General features: G+C 53.1%; 1 protein-coding gene across 2 annotated transcripts in view; it reads left to right on the forward strand.

Moving 5' to 3' along the window:
• The first annotated feature begins 25 nt into the window (after positions 1-25).
• Positions 26-20,744, forward strand: part of TPCN1 (two pore segment channel 1) — a 63,978-nt gene continuing 43,259 nt past the window's right edge. The window contains exons 1-2 of one of the 2 annotated variants that reach the window (XM_045458802.1): positions 26-209; positions 3,465-3,698. In XM_045458802.1, the coding sequence (XP_045314758.1) occupies positions 3,587-3,698 (112 nt within the window). In that variant the 5' untranslated portion in view covers positions 26-209; positions 3,465-3,586. Of the gene's footprint in view, positions 225-3,461; positions 3,699-20,744 lie in introns of both variants that reach the window. The other variant, XM_045458803.1, reaches the window with a different exon arrangement.

A 20,744-nucleotide genomic window follows, 5' to 3' on the forward strand; every position in this document is an offset into this window, starting at 1 on the left:
GAATGGGGCGGGGCCGGGGGGTTGAAGGGACGGTAAGCGGCGGTGGAGAGAGCTGGCGCAGCTGCCGTGGTGGCAGCGGCTGAAGTGGCGGCGCCTGCGGCGGCTGCAACAGCTCCAGGCTCGGGGCTTTGGCGGCGGCGGCGGCGCCGGCGGGCTGGGCTGCGCGGTGCGGACCCCGGCGCGCGGTCCGGGTTGCTGGGGCGGCGCGTGTAAGAATCTGAGGGGTGCGAGCGATGGCCTGACGGAGAGGGCAGGGGCCAGGGGTCAGAGGGCATGGAGTAAGGGGTTGCGCCGCGCTCTGGGCTGTGGGAGGCGGGCAGGGCGGGCCCAGAGGGACTTCGGGAAGCCATCGCCGCGCTTTTCTCCCTCCAGCCCAGGCCGGTGCTTGGCGCCCCCTCTCCTCGCTCCCGGCTTCCTGGGGCGACCCCCAAGTTGGGGCCCGGACCAGAGCCGGGAGCACGTGGAGCTGGAGCCCGCATTCCTTGTCCCCCACCCGACCCCGCCATCTGCTCAGCTCCCTGGCGCCCTCAGGCGCCCCACCCGCAGGGTCTCGTGCCTGAGTCTGGATGGCTGCTGGCCCGCTTTCCTGGGACCTGTCCCCACGGATGACCCTTACTGGGTCCTCTATAGAGGGAGGAGCAGAGCCCACCGAAGGAGCACTGGGCTGGGACTCAGGAGTCCTGCACTGTGTGACCTTGGGCCAGTCCCTGCTCCCCTCTGGGCCTCACTTTTCCCCTCTCTGCAAGACGATGGGCTGGAATTCAAATTGCTGGTCTGGTTCTGCCAGGAGGTAGATGGTAACGGTTGAGTGGGGAGGGCCCCCGCATTCAGCCTGAGATTGAGCTGTTGAAATCTGGGCTCTTACCACTTCCCTGCTTATAAAAGGCAGGTTAAATTAGCCCCTCTGAGCCCCAGTTTTCCCCATCTGTGAAGTGGGGATATTAGCTAAATAGGATTTCTCAACAGCAGCACTGTTGACATTGGAGCCACATATTTCTACGTTGTGGCAGGTCTCGCCTGTGCGTTGCAGGGTGGGTGTTTAGGAGCATCCCTGGCCTCTACCTACTAGCACCCCTCCCCCCTAGTTATGATAATCAAAAATGTCTCCGTATGTTACTGGTGTCCCCTGAGGGCCCAAATCACCCTGGTAGAGATCCACAGAACTAACATGCCGCATGCATTGTTAGCAAGCAGTCATATATTAAACAGTTAAAATAAAAACCTCTAGCCATTATGGTAGCAATGATAAAAAAAAAATTTAGAAACCTCTTCTTGATGAGTTGAGAAGGTTGGTAGATCCTCTCACCTACAAAGTAAATGGCAGGGAGAGAATGAGAAAACGTTGATCACTGTCAAAGCTGCGCGAGGGATGCAAGGAAGTTCATTTACATATTCGGTCCATTTTCGAATATGTTTGAAAATACCTGTGGTGAAAAGTTAAACCGAAGAGAAAACAAATAAAACACACGCTACTTAAGACTGCCCGAGTGGCGGCGTCTCATCTGGGATTTCCTCCCTTGCGTCTCCACTGTTGAGGTTTCCAAGCAAAATTAGTCCCCGGATTTGGGGGAAACTTAAAAAAGTCGCACAGGAAGTTGGCTGGGCAGAGCGCTCCGGGCTTAACAAATAGAATGGCGCTCACTTTCACTGCCTAGTTTTAAGAAGATGTTGACGCACAGGAACTTGCCCAGGGTTTTGCTGGTGGCGTGTGAAAGAAGCAAGTGGCCGGCTTGCCATTTAGTGGTTTAGTTTGGAGACAGACTTGATGGGGCCCAGAAGGCCTCGGCTTGAGGAAGGAACCTGCTGCTGTCTTCAAGTTCAAAGGTCTGCCGTCAGATCTGCTGAGTCTTTGCTTTTGGTCCCACTCAGCGGAAGCGGGAATGTGTATAAATAGGAAACCGCAACAGGCTAGTTCTGCGGGTTCTAAATGGGGAGTCCAGGATGAGCGCCATTTGCTGTGTGACGCGAGGTCATTTAAAAAAATACTCGTCTCCTTCCTCCTGAAACACCTAAATCTGGGAGAGTAATGCTTATATAAGAATGATATGGGCAAGTGTGGGTGATCTGGCACGCTGACTCTGCATGTCTTTGAAGCTAGGTGCTGTGTAAACACCGAGGCTGGGTCTGGGAGAAATTGTAGTGTGGTGGCTAGGATAACCGGTCCGGAGCCAGACTGTGTAGTTCAAAGTTTGGCTTTCGAGCTGTGGGTTCTTGGTCAAGTCACTTAATGTCTCTGAGCCTGAAATCTCTCGTTCTGTAATGGGGGCTAGTACGGGGGTTAATAACTTGCGGGGTTCCTGGGTGGCTCAGTCGGTTAAGCGTCCGGCTCTTGGTTTCGGCTCAGGACACGATCTCACCCTTTGTGAGTTCAAGCCCCGCGTCCAGCTCTGCACTGACAGTGGGGAGCCTGCTTGGGATTCTCTCTCCCCTACCTGCCTCCCCCCTGCCCCCACCCCTACCCCGCTTGCTCTCTCTCTCTCTCTCTCTCAAAATAAATAAACTTAAAAAGAAAATCCTACTTACTATTAATGAAGTTTCAATCAGCTTTACTTAAAAATTGCTAGAAAACCCCTGGTACATAGTAAATGCTCAATAAGTATTAACTACTATTATTTTAATTTTTTTTTTTTTTTAAAGTCAAAAATCTTCACAGAACACATAAACAAGGGTCAAGAGGGATGGAGGTGGTGGAACATATTAGCCATAATCTCAATCTCCAAACATAATTATGCTTAAATTTTCAGTATTTATTCTTACACAGTTCCCTGCCATACTTTAATGCTATTACTGTAATACTCTATTTATTTGTTATTTAAAAAAAGTTTTTTTTGGGGCGCCTGGGTGGCGCAGTCGGTTAAGCATCCGACTTCAGCCAGGTCACGATCTCGCAGTCCGTGAGTTCGAGCCCCGCGTCGGGCTCTGGGCTGATGGCTCAGAGCCTGGAGCCTGTTTCCGATTCTGTGTCTCCCTCTCTCTCTGCCCCTCCCCCGTTCATGCTCTGTCTCTCTCTGTCCCAAAAAAAGTAAATAAACATTGAAAAAAAAATTTTTTTTAAATAAAAAAAGTTTTTTTTAATGTTTATTTATTTTTGAGAGAGAGAGGGAGCGGAGGAGGGGCAGAGAGAGAGAGAGACACAGAATCTGAAGCAGGCTCCAGGCTCTGAGCTGTTAGCACAGAGCCTGACGCGGGGCTCAAACCCACGAACCATGAGATCATGACCTGAGCTGAAGTCGGACGCTTAACCGACTGAGCCACCCGGGCACCCCTGTAATACCCTTTATTGAGATAGAATTCACATACCATAAAAAAATCCACCATTTTAAAGGGTACAATTCCGTACTTTTTAGTACATTTGCATGGTTATGCAACCATTGCCACTGTCTGATTCCAGAATGTTTTCATCAGTGGTTGTATTTTAATAATTGTTTTTCTCTTTTTACCCCCCTCCCCCCGAAACCTAGAAGATGCCTCTGATGGAGGAGTTTCTGGGAAGTACCTCTGGGCCAGTGGCTTTGAACGAGAGCTCAAAGCAGAGACTATTCAAAGCTCTGGACATCGCATCCTGAGGGCTGCAGGAGAAGAGAACATGGCTGTGAGTTTAGATGACGACGTTCCCCTCATCCTGACCTTGGATGAGGGTGGCGGTGCCCCACTAGCTCCCTCCAACGGCCTGGGCCAAGAGGAGCTGCCTCGCAGAAGTAAGACTGGCGGGGGGGGGGGGGGGGGGTGCCGGGGGAGGGGCACAGCTCTTCTGTTTCAGGGGGTGAGTTGTGGGCTTGGTGGTCTGGTAATAGATGTACCTATGCCAATGCCTGACCTTGCATTTGACCCCTGAGTTCTGACACAGAAAGTACTAGGAGACTGTGGGGTCCTAATCTTGCACCCCCAGTTTAGGGATTCTTCCAGGGAGGAGCCTCCCCTCCCGAAGCTCTCTGTTCCCTCAGTGCCTTACCCCCCTTGCACTTGAGGTACGCTGGCTTTGTTTGTGGATGCTCGGTGGGGACCTCAGGCAAATTGGCCCTTTGGCTAACTTCCCTGCCCCATTCCTTGTTAAAAAAAGAAACAGGGGCACCTGGATGGCTCAGTTGGTGAGGCATCCGACTCTTGATCTCAGCTCAGGTTTTGATCTCAGGGTTGTGAGTTCAAGCCCCGTATTGGGCTCCGTGCTGGGCGTGAAGCCTACTTAAAAAAGAAAAAAAAAAAAAAGGAAAAAGAAAAGCAAAAGACACCGATTTCAACCCTGGCCTCCTCTGTCCAACCCGAAACCTTTGGCAGGAAAGCAGAGTTGAGTGCTTCCCCACGTGGGTGCTCAGGCCCTTGCTGCTGCCCAGGACAAGCAGGGAGGGGGCAAGCATTTGTCGTGATCCATTGATTTGAGGGTTTGGGGTTTTGCTCTGTGTCTTCCTCTAAACCAGAGCCTGGCATGAAGTGAGCCCAAGAGAGGCGAGCTTTAAATTTTTTACATTTTAATTGTGTTTCTGGCAGAATGGGAGACCTTAAAAAGCTTCCTGGTCCTTGTCCCGGAGCCATTTCCCTCGCATGCTCAGGCCTGGTGTCCGGGAGAGCTTCAAATAAACTTTCGTTTTGTGGAGGGTCCTGAGATGTCAGGGGTCAGTGCTTTAGGAGCTCCTTACCAAATGGACGTGCTGCCCGCTGGCCATGCTCCTGAGCCAGGACAGAGGGCTATTGCTGTCCTCCAGATCACATGGGAACACACTTGGGCCCCGGGAAAGACGAGCCTGGCCCTTCCGTCTCCTTTGTCCAGAGAGAACACAGTCAGGTTGCAGGGAGCTCAGCAGCGTCCCCTTGGAAATGATGAAGGACAGCATTGTTCCTGTGGCTGAGAGTACGACGGGAGGCCTGGCTCCCTGTAAACTGGCCTCTCCTTGCTTGGCAAATTCACTCCCCCCCCCCCCCCCCCCCATGGTAGATCTGGGTGGTCTAGGAAGGTTAGACTCTCAATCTCTTCCCTAAGCGCCATTCAGGGCTGAGAAATCAGTGGCTCTGATTTCAGGCTCACTTCTTAGATGCCCTAGAGCTAGCAAGCTGAGTGTGAAAGCTCCTCTTATCTGTTATCTTAACTAAGATCCTTTGGTAGCGCAGGCACTATTCCTATTTTAAGGAGGAGGAGACCGTGAGTCAGAGAGGTGAAATAACATGCCCAGGGTCACACAGCCAAGCAAGTGGCTGAGGTCACATTTGAACCCAGGACTGTCTGACTCCCTTCCTCCTCCTTCTCCCTTTTTTCCTCTCCTTTTTTTCCATCACAAGCCCTTGATAAATGCGAGTGCTGGCCCTTAGCATTTGTATATATTAATCTCATCAAGATGTGCGTGTTGTCACTTTCCAGATTTACAGAGGAAGAAACAGCCTCAGAGAGGTTAAGTGACTTGTCCCAAGTCAGACAGTTAGTAAGTGGTAACGCCCCTCTGATACCTGCCCCTACACCCTGTGTGAGGTGCTTTGAAGAAAGTGATGTAAATGAACATGACCTCATCTCAGCTTGAAAGTAGGATACTCCCTAGCGAAGGGGTGGTCACGTCCATGGCCAACAAGGGAATGGACCACAGGGGAGGGTGGTTGACATGCTAAGGGTGTGGATCATTCTGGAAATAGTCCAGCTCAGGATTCTAAATTGGAATCCTGGTCATTGTCGTGGGTGCCGCTTTTAAGTCCTTGCATAGTGTCAGCTGATGGCCGGGGTGTTCGGCTCTCCTGCGGATCAGCGGGAAGAGCAACCTAGTTCTGTGTCAGGATCAGGTTTGGAACCAGTGACGGAGCTTGAGTGGGAAATAGGCCAAGTAGACGATAAAACCAACCTTGGATGGGCCACTGGCGAGGCTATTTTTTTTTTTTTAATGTTTATTTATATTTGAGAGAGAGAGAGCGCGACAGTGCTCCAGCAGGAGAGGGGCAGAGAGAGAGGGAGACACAGAATCGGAAGCGGGCTCCAGGCTCCGAGCGGTCAGCACAGAGCCTGTCACGGGGCCTGAACCCAGGAGCTTCGAGATCATGACCTGAGCTGAAGTCGGACTGCCGACCGATGTAGCCACGCAGGCGCCCCCTGGTGAAGCTATTCTTACCTTGGTGAAGTTGGTGGCTCCTTTTGGCTGTATAAGAATGAAATATAGGGGCACCTGGGTGGCTTAGTTGGTTAAGCACCTGACTTTAGCTCAGGTCATGATCTCGCGGTTTGTGGGTTCAAGCCCCGTGTCAGGCTCTGTGCTGACAGCTGGGAGCCTGGAGCCTGCTGTGGATTCTGTCTTCCTCTCTTTGCGCCCCTCCCCACCCCCCCTTTCAAAAACAAATAATAAAACATTAAAAAAAAAAAAGCGAAGGTCCAGGGAAAGTGTACTTTCCGTGCAGTGTGTTGGTGCCTCAGTTTCCCCTCTCAGCCTCTTAGTAGATCATTTGCTCAAGCCTCCAAGAGCTGGTGGGTGTAACCCACCAAGCCTCGCTGGCAAATCGGTCGGGCCTCTCTGAGGAAAGAAGAGATTTCAGAGGAGACCTGCTTCGCCTCAGTTCATGCCTTTGTTGTTTCATGCTTGGATTTTGGCATTGACCTTCTCCCCAAAGTCCCCCGTCCCTGTGTTCTTGAACAGTCTGTCTGAACCACAAATCGGACCCGGTACTTTCCCGAGCTCGCAGCCCCCCAGGACCTTGCCGACCCCTACGGGATGCGGGCCAAAGTCTTTAGCCAGCGCCCTCGGCCTTGTGTGCGCCAGTGCCTTCTTGCCTGAATGGTCCCATTTTCCTGCCTTTGCCCACAGTGTCAGGCCGCTTCGGGCTCTGTGAAAGGCCCATGCGTTCTTCAGCCGCTCCGCCTTGCTGGTGACTCTGCCCAGCCTCTGGTTTGCTGCCATTGTTGCTCGCTTCCAGTTCTATCTGGGAGATCCTGCTGATACTCCCGTCTCTTCGAAGCCTTCTCTGGACCTCCCCTTCCTGACAGGGCTAATCACTCACTGCCCTTTCCTGCTTTGGTGTCTAGATGAGGCTCCCGCTATTACAAGTAGCTTACTGCGTGGTAATGACTTGTTTAGCCGTCTGATCACCTGCTGGGCCCTGCGTTCCATTCATCTTGGCATCACCCAGCTCGATGCCTACGGTACATAGGCACTCAACAGCTCATGGTGGAAATAAACCTAATTGGGTTTTCTGGGGCCTTGTCGCTAGCTCGTGGGAGTGGTGTCAGGGACCTGGTCAGAGGCGGGCGGTATCTCCCCCTGCCTTTTCTCCTAACCGGCACTCAGAGTCTCATTTTCCCCAGTACAGCCGATTGTCCTAGAGGCTCCCACCATCGACACCCAGTCCGTGGCTGATGTAAACCCTTTTGGTATTAAGGAGTTGGCAGGATTTAGACGGAGGCCTTCAGCGGACTTGGCAGCTACGTGGGCATGAGCCACTGAGAACCAAGCCAGCTTTCTAAGGCCGTGAACCTTGTTCTGGAGGTCGGAAAGAAGTCCAACATCTCGTCCGCGGCAGGATCAGCTTTTCTCTGAGGCCCTTCTCCTTTACCTGCAGACAGCTGCCTTCTGACTGTGTCCTCACATGTTTGTCCCCGAGTCTGTGTGTCTGTGTCCTAATCTATTCTTACAAGGACACCAGTCAGATTGGCTTAAGGCCCAGCCATATGACCTCATTTTACCTTAATTACTGCTTTCAAAGCTCCGTCTCCAAACACAGCCACATTCTGGGGTCCTGGGGGTTAGTACTTCAACATAGGAATTTTAGGGGCACCTGGGTGGCTCAGTCGGTTGAGTGTCCAACTTCGGCTCGGGTCATGATCTCGCGTTTTGTGGGTTCGAGCCCCGCGTCGGGCTCTGCGCTGCCGGCTCGGAGCCTGGAGCCGGCTTCGGATTCTGTGTCTCCTTCTCTCTCTGCCCCTCCGCCGCTTGTGCTCTGTCTCTTTCTGTCTGTCAAAAATCAATAACTAAATAAATGTAAAAAAACAAAACACAACAGAAAAAAAAAATAGGAATTTTAGAGGGACACAGTTCAGCCTGTAACATTCCTTTCCTTTTCCTTTCCTCCTCCCATGCAGGAGCCTGGCTGTGCTGCCTGTGACCTTTGACCCTGTGCTAGGGATGGCCTATGCTGGAATATTATCCCTGCAGGGAATTGGAGGGTTGGGATTTTTTTCTTCCCTTTGTGGGCAAGAATGGATTTTATCCAAGATTCAGACATCTCTCTGGGCTATAAGAGCGGCTGCCGAAATGCTAACGAATGACTCATAGGCAGAAGATGTCAGGTTGATAAAGGAGGCAGGTATAAGCAGAGGTATTTAAAGCCTGGAAATTAGGAATAACCTTGAACATGGTCAGTGGGGCTGACGTGTGACAGCGTGGTTTAGAAATCGCTCATGGTCTGCATTGTGTATCAGGCAGCGGTCTAGGCCGCCATTAGACCGTAGAGGGTGAACGCCGTGGGCAATACAAAGGATTTTCCAAGGGAATTCTGGTCACACTCACCTTTTGCCTTCTCATTGCCTTTTAACCCAACAGCTGCCTAAGATGGGCCTGTACTCGCTGCTTTCTCTGGGTGTAAGAAGGATTAGGGTCGAGGGGAGGGGCTGACACACTTAGTCTCATGAGCTACTTTGGGGTTTGTTTGTTTTTTTTAAGTTTATTTATTTTAACAATCTCTCCACCCAACGTGGGGCTCGAACTCACGACCCTGAGATCAAGAGCCGCATGCTCTACTGACTGAGCCAGCCAGGCGCTCCTTCCTAGGCTACTTCGGTGCTGGTGGCCCATGGTTTCCAGGTGACAGGCTATGCAGGGATAAGGCGTAAGGTGACAGAGCAGAGGAGCCCCGTCTTCCTTCTTCACCCTGATGCCTGGCATGCCATCAGGAGCTGCCTAACTCTGTGTGAGGTCTAGCAACGTAGAGGACCACTGCTCCCCTGTCTCCAGGTGCACCCCCTTCCCCCCACCCACCACAGGGGCCAACATGTGGCACCCTTGGCTCCTTTTCCATAGTCTCCGTTCAGGCAAGGTGGGCCAGAGCTGTTGGCCTGGGGGCAGGTGTAGCCAGGATGAGCTGGGAAAGAGCAGTGGGGGCTGTCCGCCCGAGGATGATCACCCCCAAGGTGGGCTCTCCATCAACAGAAATCTGTGCCCACGGTTCTTTCCCTGACCAAGCGTCTCCAGCATGCTTGCCAAAAAGAGTGAATGCAGCCCAGGGGACCCGTGTAGCTTTCGTCACCCGTGATACCCCGGATGGTGGCCTGGTTAAGCACGTGGGCTCCGGAGAGTCAAGCTCCAGGCTTCCACTCCTACCTGAATAGGGATCTCAGCCTCTCTGAGCCTCAGTCTCCTCATCTGTGGAGTGGGCTCATGCTAGCATCTCCCAGGAGGGTTGCTGGGGGGCATTTGGTGAGATCACGTGTGTGCCGCCCGTGGTGAGCGTTCGGCTAGTCATAGGCAGGCGTTACTGTCGTGGCCAGAGACGGGGCTTCTTCTGTGGAATATAGGGGTCCTGAACCCAGGCCAGGATCTGAATCCTGTTTGCCTCGCTCCTGGCACAGCGGGTGGCCGCCGGCAAGCCAGGAAGCGGAGGCAGCATGGCAGCTGGAGACCAAGCAGCAATTAGATTTTCACGGCCTCCCAGGGAGCCTGGGCATTTGGCTTTCTTGGGGCCTCGCCGAGGCAGAATGCCGGGTGTCACCGGGCCGGCGGAGGCACCAATTAAAATGAGCAAGCTCCCGGCATGCTGGGTTGCAGCCATCCAACCCAGACTTGAAGCCTTTTACTTCCTCAGCCCTCCCGGTCTTCGTGGGGGATCCTGTCTGTTGCCTCGGGCCCCCCTGCCATGAGATGCCATCTCTCCCCTCCGCCCGCAGAGAGCAGCCGCGTTGAAACGGCGCGGTGGCAGCTGGGTGCGAGCTGGAGAGCCCCGCTCTGTACCCATCGCCTTGGGGAGGTCTGAGTTCACGTTTGCTCCGGAGCTCCGTGAGCCAGAACCGTCAGCTCCTCAGCCTCCGAGTTGGGGAGGGCACCCGGGAGGGCTTAGATGGCTCACAGCAGCATGTCTCTGGTGGTTTCCGGGTGCGGTGCTCTCCCTGGGGCCACCTTCGAAGGGAACCCGGGCTCTTGAGAGGAAGCGCTGAGAGGGATGCCAGTCCCCAGACCGCCCCCATCCCATCTTTGCGTTCGGGGAGCCCACAAGGCAGCTCTCCGTTCTCCCTTTGCTGGGGTAAACTCCTTGATTTGGACATTTCTTAACTCCTTCCCTTCTGGTAACAGCTCTCGGGTACTGAGGCCCTCCCATGTGCCAGGCAGTGTCCGGGAGCACTCCGCTTGTGCTGGCCGTCACTGGGTGCTCCCAGCGCTTGCAGGATCCTCGTCAGCAGGAAAGCAAACTGATGCTCTTGGAGGTTGAAACGTACCCGAGGTCATGCAGCCAAGAAGTGCCGGCGGCATCGAACGCAGGTCTTCTGACTCCGGACTCAGGCTCTTAACTGATGTGCCACATGCCACGAAGTGAACTCTGCAAGAGGGAGCATTTTAGGCTGAATTCTCTTTCCCAAAAGGAAGCTGGTTTCTGTCTTTATCTTGCTTTTTGTTTTTTAACTTTTATTTCCTATAAGACATGGTATTCTAAATTGGAGTTTCGTACCTGGAGCTCCTTTTCATAGTGTAAAAATAGCCAAGCTGGAGCGCCTGGGTGGCTCAGTCGGTTAAGCGTCCAACTTCGGCTCAGGTCATGAGCTCGTGGTTCGTGGGTTCGAGCCCCGCGTCGGGCTCTGTGCAGACAGTTCAGAGCCCGGAGCCTGCTTCGGATTCTGTGTCTCCCTTTCTCTCTCTGACCCTCTCCCGCTCACAGTATCTCTCTCTGCCTCTCAAACATGAATAAAAAAATTAAAAAAAAATAGCTCAGCTGATGGGGTTTCATCGTACAAGTTGTATTGGATCATCACAGGGGACCAGAAAATGTGGGCAAGTGAAAAACCAGACCACGAAGGACACCCACGACTCTACCCCGTAGAAAACTGTGGCTTTCTCCTCCATGTTTGCTGTTCCTCCGCTCTTCCTGTGCACAGGCATTGGGCTCAATTTTACATCCTGGTGGTTGGGCTGAAATTGAGAACTTAGGAGTCAATATTGGGGAAGTAGACAGGAAGGACAAAGGAAGGGCCAGCTTTGGAGCATGAGACTCAGTGAGACTCAGTGAGGAGGGCGATCCCCTTAGGTCACGGTTCCAGGGGCAGGGGACCCCACATCCGGCCCTCCCTGGAGAATGAATGTTCCTTGGACTGGATAACTGAGTTAGGTCATTGGAATTTGGGCTCTCTTTGGCACTGGGGTCCCTCTTGCTTTGTTTGCTCTTTGTGGGAAGGACTTATCTAGCTGTAAAAACGTGTGGTTCTTCCTCTTCTCGAACCTCATGAGGGTCTGGTTCAGCTGAATTGTCCTCATAGGATAGGGCCTGAGAGCTCGGCTGGCCTGGAGCCCTGTAGGCCTGGGGCACGCTGGGGAGCGTGTGTGCCACCGTGTAAAGGGCGGCTGCCCCTTTACTCTGGTCACTCACTGCCACGCAGGATCACAGGCAGGTTACCACATTTTCCAGTGTTGCAGGAGAAGTCCAAACCTACATTTTTAATCGGAAGTCTTATGATTTCTATTTTTATTATTTAAAAAAACCTTTTTTTAGTGTTTATTTTTATGAGAGAGAAACAGAGTGAGCACGGGAGAGGGGCAGAGAGAGAGGGAGACGCAGAATCCGAAGCAAGGCTCCAGGCTCTGAGCTGTCAGCACAGAGCCCGACGCGGGGCTTGAACTCACGAGCCATGAGATCGTGACGAGCTGAAGTCAGATGTGTAACTGACTGAACCACCCAGGCGCCCTGGAAGTCTTGTGATTTTTAAATATTGGTAACTCGTTCTTATTCCTTAAACACAGCCGGCCGAATACAATCTGGTCACTGGGCTGCTGCTTTGTGACCTCTGAGCTGGAACACACGAATTCAGCCTTGGCTTTGTGTTCAGAACAAAGTACTTCAAAATAAGGAAACAGTATAAAACCGACCAAGGAACTACGGCCCATGAAGTATTCTTGACCTTTGGGTGGCATTCAGTGGGAATTGGAATGGCCCTGGGGATTTCGCTCTCTGCTTCCATGTGATTTGCCTAAAGAAAGCCCAGATTTCATCCGTCTGTGGAATGGAGGCTGGAGCTTGGGGGCGGACGTGCCAGGCAGGGCACATATGGATGAGAGGGCAGAGCAGGTGGGCGCATCTCCTACAAACCCCTTTGTCTTCTTCTTCTGTTTATACTTTCCTCCCTCTGGGTTGTAGTTCTTGCAACTCTCGGCTGGGGGGCTCATTTTCCTTTCTCTTCATTTTTATTCTGTCCAACTTTAAGACCATCTTCTCTGTTCTTAGCTATTTGATCCAAACTGGGGCTGGGAATTTTTTTTTTTTTTTGGCTTTGACTTTGAGATGTATAATAAAGATTCAGGCTGGTGTTAGAAATTAGAAAAAAAAAAAAAAGTAACAGTGAAGGGGCGTCTGGGTGGCTCAGTTGTTTTAAGTTTCCAACTTCAGCTCAGGTCACAATCTCACGGTTCGTGGGTTCGAGCCCCGCGTCGGGCCCTGGGCTGACTGCTCGGAGCCTGGCGCCTGCTTCGGATTCTGTCTCTCCCTCTCTCTCTCTGCCCCTTCCCCCCGCTCATGCTCTGTCTTTCTCTTCTCTCTCAAAAGTAAATATTAAAAAATAAAGTAACAGTTGAATAGCTAGTGTAAGAGTGGCGGGGGGGGGGGGGTGGTGGAGGAGACCATTCCAGAGGAAGGGAACAGGGGGCAGAGGCGTATGGGAGTGGGTGCGTATGGGAGGTGCTTGGGCTGGAGGGTGGGGAGGACAGACTGTCTCCAGATCTTACAGGGTCTCTCCCTGTCCACCTCAGGAGTTGGGGCCTCATCCTGGGTGATGGAGAAGCCCGAGAGGGTGCTTCTGGTGGGGGAGTGACGCGGTCACATTTCAGGGGCATTGTCGGAGAATTCACTCAGGCCGCCCTGTGGAGAGTGGCTGGAGCTGGGTGTGGAGACTGGCTAACATGGTGGCAGCCCAGGGACACGGTGGGACCTGTTTTGTTCGGCCTGAACGGTTTCCAGGGGTGGTGTGATCAAGCAGCCATTATGCTTGGTCACAGAATGAGCACACAACCCCTGTGGCCTCACACACCCCGGCTTCCTGGGTTTGTTACTCGCCTGGGGCCTTAGGTGTTTGGGTTTGTTGCCTTTGGAGTAAATTTCGGTGGTAGGTTACCGCAGCAGCGACACCGTGGCAGGAGTCAAGAGAGCAAATGACAGCGGAGGGTCATCTAAGGGAGTAGCAGACGGGCCTGTGGCCAGGTGGCATTTGGGGACAGGTGGCATCGGGGATGCTGGGGAGACGGGCAGGGGCAGTGGCGCGGGCAGAGGGAAGGATGTGTGCAGGCCAGAGGCCAGCACCCTAGGGGCGCGTCGGATGTGGGCCGTAGTTAAGCGTATAGGCTCTCGGGGGCACCTGGGTGGTTCAGTCAGTTGAGCGTCCGACTTAGGGTCAGGTCATGACCTCACTGTTCGTGGGTTCGAGCCCCGTGTCAGGCTCTGTGCTGACAGCTTGCTCAGAGCCTGGAGGCTGCTTCGGATTCTGTGTCTTGTTCTCTTTCTGCCCCTCTCAAACCACCTGAGTTTGAATGGGCTCTGCTGTTTACGGCCGTGGGTTAAACGAGATGGCATATATCAGACGATTAGCACAGTGCCTGGCTTACGCTGGATTGAGCACTTGCTGGCTGTTGGCCATTATTATTTGGGTCAGAGCAGGCAGACCCATTTTATGGAGAGCCTAGAATGCCAACAGCAGGAGTTTGTGAACTTGGGCACAGGAGCTACAGTGTGTGTTTGGTGACATGATGACAAAACCTCTTCCCTCTGACCTCTTGCCAACTCTGGATGCCTTCTCCAGCCACCGTGATATCCTTCCTTAGAAACCCTGAGGTGGGTGAGCCATGGATAGCAGTGACTTTTGTCCCTGGAGATTGGGCGGTGGATGGAGAGGAGACAGACTCCTAGGATATTCTGTAGCAGCAGGAGCCAGGTTTGGCATTTTTTTTTCTGGACTTCCCCGGGGCCGGGTCATCTGCAGTCCTGAGGCTGAGCGCTGTGCCTGCCTCGTGCTAGGCACTCAGGAAACATCGGGACAAAATAGAACTGAGGAGTACTCGCCCAGGGTCCCCTGCCCTGGGGCATAGGTGAGGGCCTTCTAGAAACATCAGGGACGGGTTCTGACAAAAGGGCAAGGAGTTAGTGAAGGAAGAGTGAGATAGGGATGAGTATATTCTGCTGTGCCCTGCCCCCCCCTCCCCCCCCCCCCCCCCCGCCGCCATGCCTTTCCTAGCCCCACCACGCCAAGCCCTTACGATCAGAAAGGACCTACTCTCCTGATTGAAAAAGGCATGGTGTCCAGCTGTATCCGGCAGATAAGTTTCTGCTTTGTTCCATAGCACTGACAGGACCCCCTCAACAATCCATTGTAATCGAGGGTTGATCAGGAAGTTCTCAGTCGGCTCAGCCAGGAAGCTAGATCTAACTCTGTCCCCCTTCACGAGAAAGCTTTTATGTGAAAAGAAAGCTTTTTCCCCTCCGTGGAGAAAAGGAGGGTTGGATTCTGTCCTCATAACCAGCCTTCGTGTACTGAGGAAGTGATATCTTGGCATACAACTGGGGTATTTGGATTGCAAATTTAAAAAATAGATGTATATGTATATATATATATATATATATATATATATATACACATTTTAAAAAATTTTTTCAATGTTTGTCTTTGAAAGAGACAGTGTGAGTGGGGGAGGGGCAGAGAGAGGAGACACAGCATCCAAAGCAGGCTCCAGGCTCTGAGCTGTCGGCACAGAGCCCGACGTGGGGCTCAAACTCACGAACCACGAGATCGAGACCTGAGCCAGAGATGGAGGCCTAACCGACTGAGCCACCCAGGTGCCCCTATATATGCGTGTGTGTGTGTATGTATATATGTGTGTGTGTGTGTGTGTGTGTGTGTGTGTGTGTGTGTGTGTGTGTATATATATGTATATATATATCGTTTTTATCTCTGTGTATTTTAGCTATAAAAGCAAGCATGGAACATAATATTGTAGAAGCAGTGTCTTTTTTTTTTTTTTTTTTTTTAGGCACGATTTAGGGGTTTGTATTTCCATGAAAGACTCCGTTATGTCTGGGGATTCTCCGAAGTGAAGGTTTGGTGGCTTCAGCCGGCATATGGAGCCGCACTTGCAAACCTCTCCCTCCGTGCGCGCTCTGGGTTCCACCCCCTGCTCCCTGGCCCCACGGTGGATCCACTAGCTGCAAATCAGGGTCCTTTATGCTGCCATGATGAGTGTCTCCCCCCGCCCCAGCCGGTGTCGACGCTCTCTCATTAGAGGCAGCAAGTGGTGTGATAGTGGATTGTGGTTGGAAAGGTTGTGTGTAATAACGTTTCTAACTGGTTTAGCCTAGTGGCCCGTGGGCAGCGATGGTATGCATCCCCGTTTTGCAGACAAGCAGTTGGAGGCATGAAGGAGTGGGGCCCGTTCGTTCCGCCGGGTGGGCGCTCGGGCAGGCAGGTCGGCCCTCATCGCAGACCCCTGCCGCCTCTGCTCTCCGACCTTGCCCCGCGTGTGCTTCTCTGCCCAGGCCCTAGCGGCCTTGAAAGTTTCACTCGCCTCCCAGTGTAGAGAAGGAAACGGTAAACTTACGCCCGCTCACTCCGTGAAGGGTAGGCCAAGTTCTCGGGTCAAGTGAAAGACGAAGCCCTTGAAAAGCAGATGCTCTGACCCACCTTCCCTGCCTGCCCCCAGCCTCTGGCAGCTGCCCCAGCGCTTTCCAGGCCATGAGAAATTTCGTCTCAGTTACACTCCTGGCTGACTGGCCTCCGTTCTTTTCCTCCACCCCGGAAATCAGAACCAATGATCAGAAGTCTTACAGCATGGCGCCACTCATATAGTCTCATTCATTTTGTCGCTTGAACCACTTTTCACTCCCCAACCTCCCATGGGCTGCTGTCTCTTGCTTCTGACCTCTTCCCACTCCAGCTTTCCACCGGCTGAAGACCTTTGTCCCGTTCTTCCACACGGCCTTCCGCAAGCCTCCCTAATCGGTTAGGGTAGTGGCCGCCTGTGCACACCCTCTCATTCTCTGAATATGCTGTGTGCACCTCATTCTCTGCTCCCTGCGCCCAGAGGCCCGCTCCCTCCCCGGCACCTGCATGTGATAGGTTTGATTAATGTCTTATGTACTGAGTCGCGGTTTGCTTTGTGCCATGATGGATTCCTAAAGATTGTGAGAAAATGGGATTTTGGTGAAGTAGATAATTTAAAATATGGGCAAGAGGGCCGAGTTTGGCAAAGCTTCCTTTCGTAGTATGATTAATACCCCTTAGGTCATCCAGTGCCGAGCTGGGTTTTATAAACCACGTTCCTTCCAATCAGGGATTAACCTGTCAGTGGATTTCTTTCGAGTGTCTCCGGATGCCCGTTTGAGGTGGCTGGGGTGGACCGGGCAGGAAGGCGGAGTGCCCAACTCAGTGTAACGTCTGGGCGGGTGCTGTTGTTGTGGGTGCTAATGTGTACAACTATGCCTCTTTCTAGTAGTACAAGTTTTGCAAAGGCAAAGACCGTGTCTTTTCTGCACACACTCCGGGCGCTTCATAAACAGATGTCAAGTAGCCTATCTGGAAGTGACTCACCAGCTTCGGAGAACACCCAAGGCCCCAGGTGACTCCGTGGGTCACAGCGTAACCGGCTCCTGGAGCCATCTGGGGTGACAAGGAGACGCAAACACATGTGACAGGCCAGAAATAGTCTAGGCAGGGCCCGACCCCCACCGCCCCTGGGAATAGCCAGCTTTTTGGACGGTTAGGTCTCTGCTTTTTTTTAATTTTTTTTTTTAACATGTATTTATTTTTGAGACAGAGAGAGACAGAGCATGAACAGGGGAGGGGCAGAGAGAGAGGGAGACACAGAATCTGAAACAGGCTCCAGGCTCTGAGCGGCCAGCACAGAGCCCGGCGCGGGGCTCGAACTCATGGACCGCGAGATCGTGACCTGAGCTGAAGTCAGACGCTTAACCGACTGAGCCACCCAGGCGCCCCAGGTCTCTGCTTCTTAACACCTTCCCAGTTCTCCAGGAGTCCACACGTCCCATAATTGTCACGGAGGCCCCGGGTGCTCAGCTCCTACCTTCCCACACCTCGCCCCACCACCCCACCTTTAGCAAGAGGAAAAGGCTGCCTTTTTCTCTTGCTAATCTCTCTTTTTGTTAGATCGGGTTTTTATTTAAAAAAAGATTTTTTTTTTTCATTCCTTTAGCTCTTGCTGAAAATCAGCTCGGGCAGAGTGGTTGTGCTCAGTGCAGGCTAATGGCTTGGAGCCCCTCCAAGCAGCCGGATGTGTTGGCTTTCACTTGTGGGTGGTCGTCGACAAGCGTGATGTCTTCTCTCTGTGACTCTCGAGGGTGCCCTCTTCTCGCGGGCTCGGCTGTTCGCACTTGGCTGGCTTGCCTTGTCGTCTGCAATCACGGCTTTTATGGTGCACCCCGGGGCCAGTCTGGTCGCCTCGACAGGGCTCAGATCCGATCGGTACCAAAGTCCACTCCGCCTCCAGGCCAGTTGCCCTGTTTGGTGTTATTGTAGGTTATTTTGTGCTGTTTCGGTTTAGAGATCAAACACTGGCCCAAGGTACACGGAGACTCACCAGTCTGGAGACAGGGGTGGCCTGGAGAACTCTCAGGTCACTAGAAATGTGTGTGTGTTGGGTGGGCGATCTTATCTGCTGGCACATGTCCCATCTACTGTTTCTTCAGAGCGTCTCAGTCTACAGCAAAGGATGGGGTTGAAATTCCGGCATCACCTGCTGGTGGCCTTGGAGACTCCGATGAGGAACTTCACCACTTTCTCCCTCACTTTCTCCTCCTCCTGTAGAAGCGGGGATAAGAATAACTGCATTCAGGGTGGACGTAAAGATTAAGTGGGAAATTCCACACGACATCTCCTAGGACCAACTCGGTGAGTGGAAGCCCTAAGTCATAATAAAGTATCAGGGTTTCAACACAGTAGCCATGTTGCCCCTTCCTGAGCCCTGAGTAGGCAGCTGAAGGACTCTGGACTGAGAGCTTGAACGTGGTCTTCTCTTATTAAAATCTCTGCCTTCCTCTTAAGGAACGTTAGCTGGTTTGTTTGCGCTTTCTTACCCATGGTACCCATGGTAAACGGGGGAATAATACGTTTACTGCCTTGACCACCATCCTGGGTGCGCTGCAGGGATAATTTAATTCAAGCAGCTCTGTCTCTTGCTACTTGTTAGCTTGGCTTCTTGGTTGCCCTTGTATGTTTCTTCCTTTTTCTAATATATACTTTTAAAGTTTATTTATTTATTTTGAGAGAAATAGTGAAAGAGAGGGAGGACATGAGCAGGGGAGGGGCAGAGAGAGAGAGGGAGAGAGATCCCAAGCAGACTTCGCGCTGTCGGCGCAGAGCCCGACATGGGGCTCGAACTCGTGAACAGTGAGATCGTGACCTGAGCCAAAACCAAGAGCCGGACGCTTAACTGACTGTGTTATGCACGTGCCCCGCCATTGTATGTTTGTCTGTGATGCTTCTTTTTGGCTGCTTCCCCACGTGGCAAGAAGGGAGACTGAGGAAAACAGGAAGCAGAGGCTGAGCACAGGGGCTGGCCACGGACGGTGCAGGCTCTCACAGTCCTCTGGGAGCAGTAGTAGCCAGACAAGCCCGTGCCCCTGGACAGTGGCACGCCTCAGGGCTCAAGCTCTCTGCAGGCTGTTGCCTTCCAACCGCTGTCACCTCCCCAACGGGCCTGTGCCTCTGGCCGCCTCACTCTTCTGAGCAGAACCGCCGGCAGCCACAGATGATCCAGATGCTGGGGTGAGGCCAGGGTTCGTGCAGGCTGGGTCCAGCCAGCCCCCTGGGTGCTCCCGGGCAGGGGCTGGTGCAGACCTCTGATCTGTGCTGAGCGGACCGTCAGCTGACGCGGAGAGTAGGTCTCACAGCCAGACTCGTCCCCCGCGCGCCACTTGTCTGTTGGCCTCTTGCAGGGGCTCCGGGGGTGCCAGCGTGCAGTGAAAAATGCCTCTCATCCCCATTTGTTCTTCCACAGCTCCTTCCCTGTCCCTGTGCAGTTCACAATTAGCATTTCTGATGCTTCCGAGTGAATGCAGGACAGATGTTCGCACAGGTGCTGCACTCCTCGTTGGGTAAACAGTGGGGCTTGCAGACTGTGTGTGTGTGTGTGTGTGAAGCGAGGGGCCTTTGACGTGTGCACAGACCTTACAGCATTTCTTTTCAAGGCACCCGAAGCACTTTGTGCGTGGTAGGTGCTCAGTAAGTACTTTTCGGTGAGTGATCCGTTCCGGCGAAAGCCCTTCGTTTCAATGAAGCCAGTGACACAGGGGCAGGGAGTAGAATTGCAAGCCGAGTCTTGAAGTTCACGGACGGAGGAAGGAGAAATGCCATCCTGCCTCACCAAGAGATTACCTGCGGGCGTCCGGCAGCCACAGTTCTCTCTCTGCCTTGGCAGGAGGGGTGGCGGGGGATGTGCAGGAGTCGCAAGACGGTGGTGGTGAGGAGCCTTCGACGGTGGAAGCGAGCTTGGTGCCTCCTGGCCAGGCACCCGCCCTACACAGGTGCGCTCACTGTGCTCCCCTGGGAGAGCGAACTTGCAGTTTCGCTGTGCACTGGTTTGCAGATGGGGTTATGATGCTGCCCAAGACAACCGCTTCCCCGCGGACTTCTGGTTGGTGCACCTGGTCAGAGTGCTTCCCTTTGGAACCCGGGGGCTCGGGTCCCGTCTCCCTAATGTGGCGGACAGCCCTCCCGCGGCTCCCACCTTGTCTCTGCCTGTGTCAGCCTCAGGATCCCTGAACCCTCTGCGGTCTCCCAGACACGCCCTGCTGTTTGCTTCTCTGAGCTTTATGCATGACCTTTCCTGTTTCTGGAGTGTTCCCCTCACCACACTCCCATCCACCTTGTGAACCTCCTTCATCCTTCATCCTTCAGAAGTGGCCCAGACATCACCCCTGAATCCCCCCGCCCCCGCCTCTGCCCACTAGCCCCCGTGGAAGGTAGCTGTGACAGCCTTTTCTAGGCTGTTGTAAGAAATGGCTTTATTGCACAGGATCACTTTCCTTCTTTTGCCTCCTGATTGTGGGCCTCATGAGGACAAAGTACAGGGTTTGACTTTTCCGAATCCAACGCCTGGCATCATGCCTGGTATACAGTAGGTGCTGCATAAATGTGTCCTTCAATTAAACCATAGTTGTTTGTATCAAGAAGGCCAGCCTTTTAAGGTTTCACCCTCCCTCGTTCTCCCCCAAATCACGACATGACGTATTAAGCCTGGAGAGTTGCGGTCAAGGTCGTGTTTGCAACCTCAGGATGCCAGGGGCCCTGTGTAGCCAGTTGAGGGTGGGCGCCTGGGGCGGTGATCACTACCCTAAAGTATTAAGAGGCACTCAGTTTCCCAGCCACTGCTCTCAACCCTCTAGCCATTTCCCCTGCGAGTTCAAGGCCCTTCTGTGCTGAGCTCATGTATTACAGGGAATCCCTTAGGTCCCTGTCAGCTGGCCGGAAACAAAGTTAGAGGTAGCACAGGGCATTACCCTGGCCTCTTCCAAACCAGGGTCTCTCCTTCTAGAACAGTGCATGACCCATAGTACTGGCCTAGTTGAGCCTTTTGTTTTCCCTTTCCTCCTCT

The sequence above is a fragment of the Leopardus geoffroyi genome, chromosome D3 (genome assembly GCF_018350155.1).
Source record: "Leopardus geoffroyi isolate Oge1 chromosome D3, O.geoffroyi_Oge1_pat1.0, whole genome shotgun sequence".
Classification (NCBI taxonomy): Eukaryota; Metazoa; Chordata; class Mammalia; order Carnivora; family Felidae; genus Leopardus; species Leopardus geoffroyi.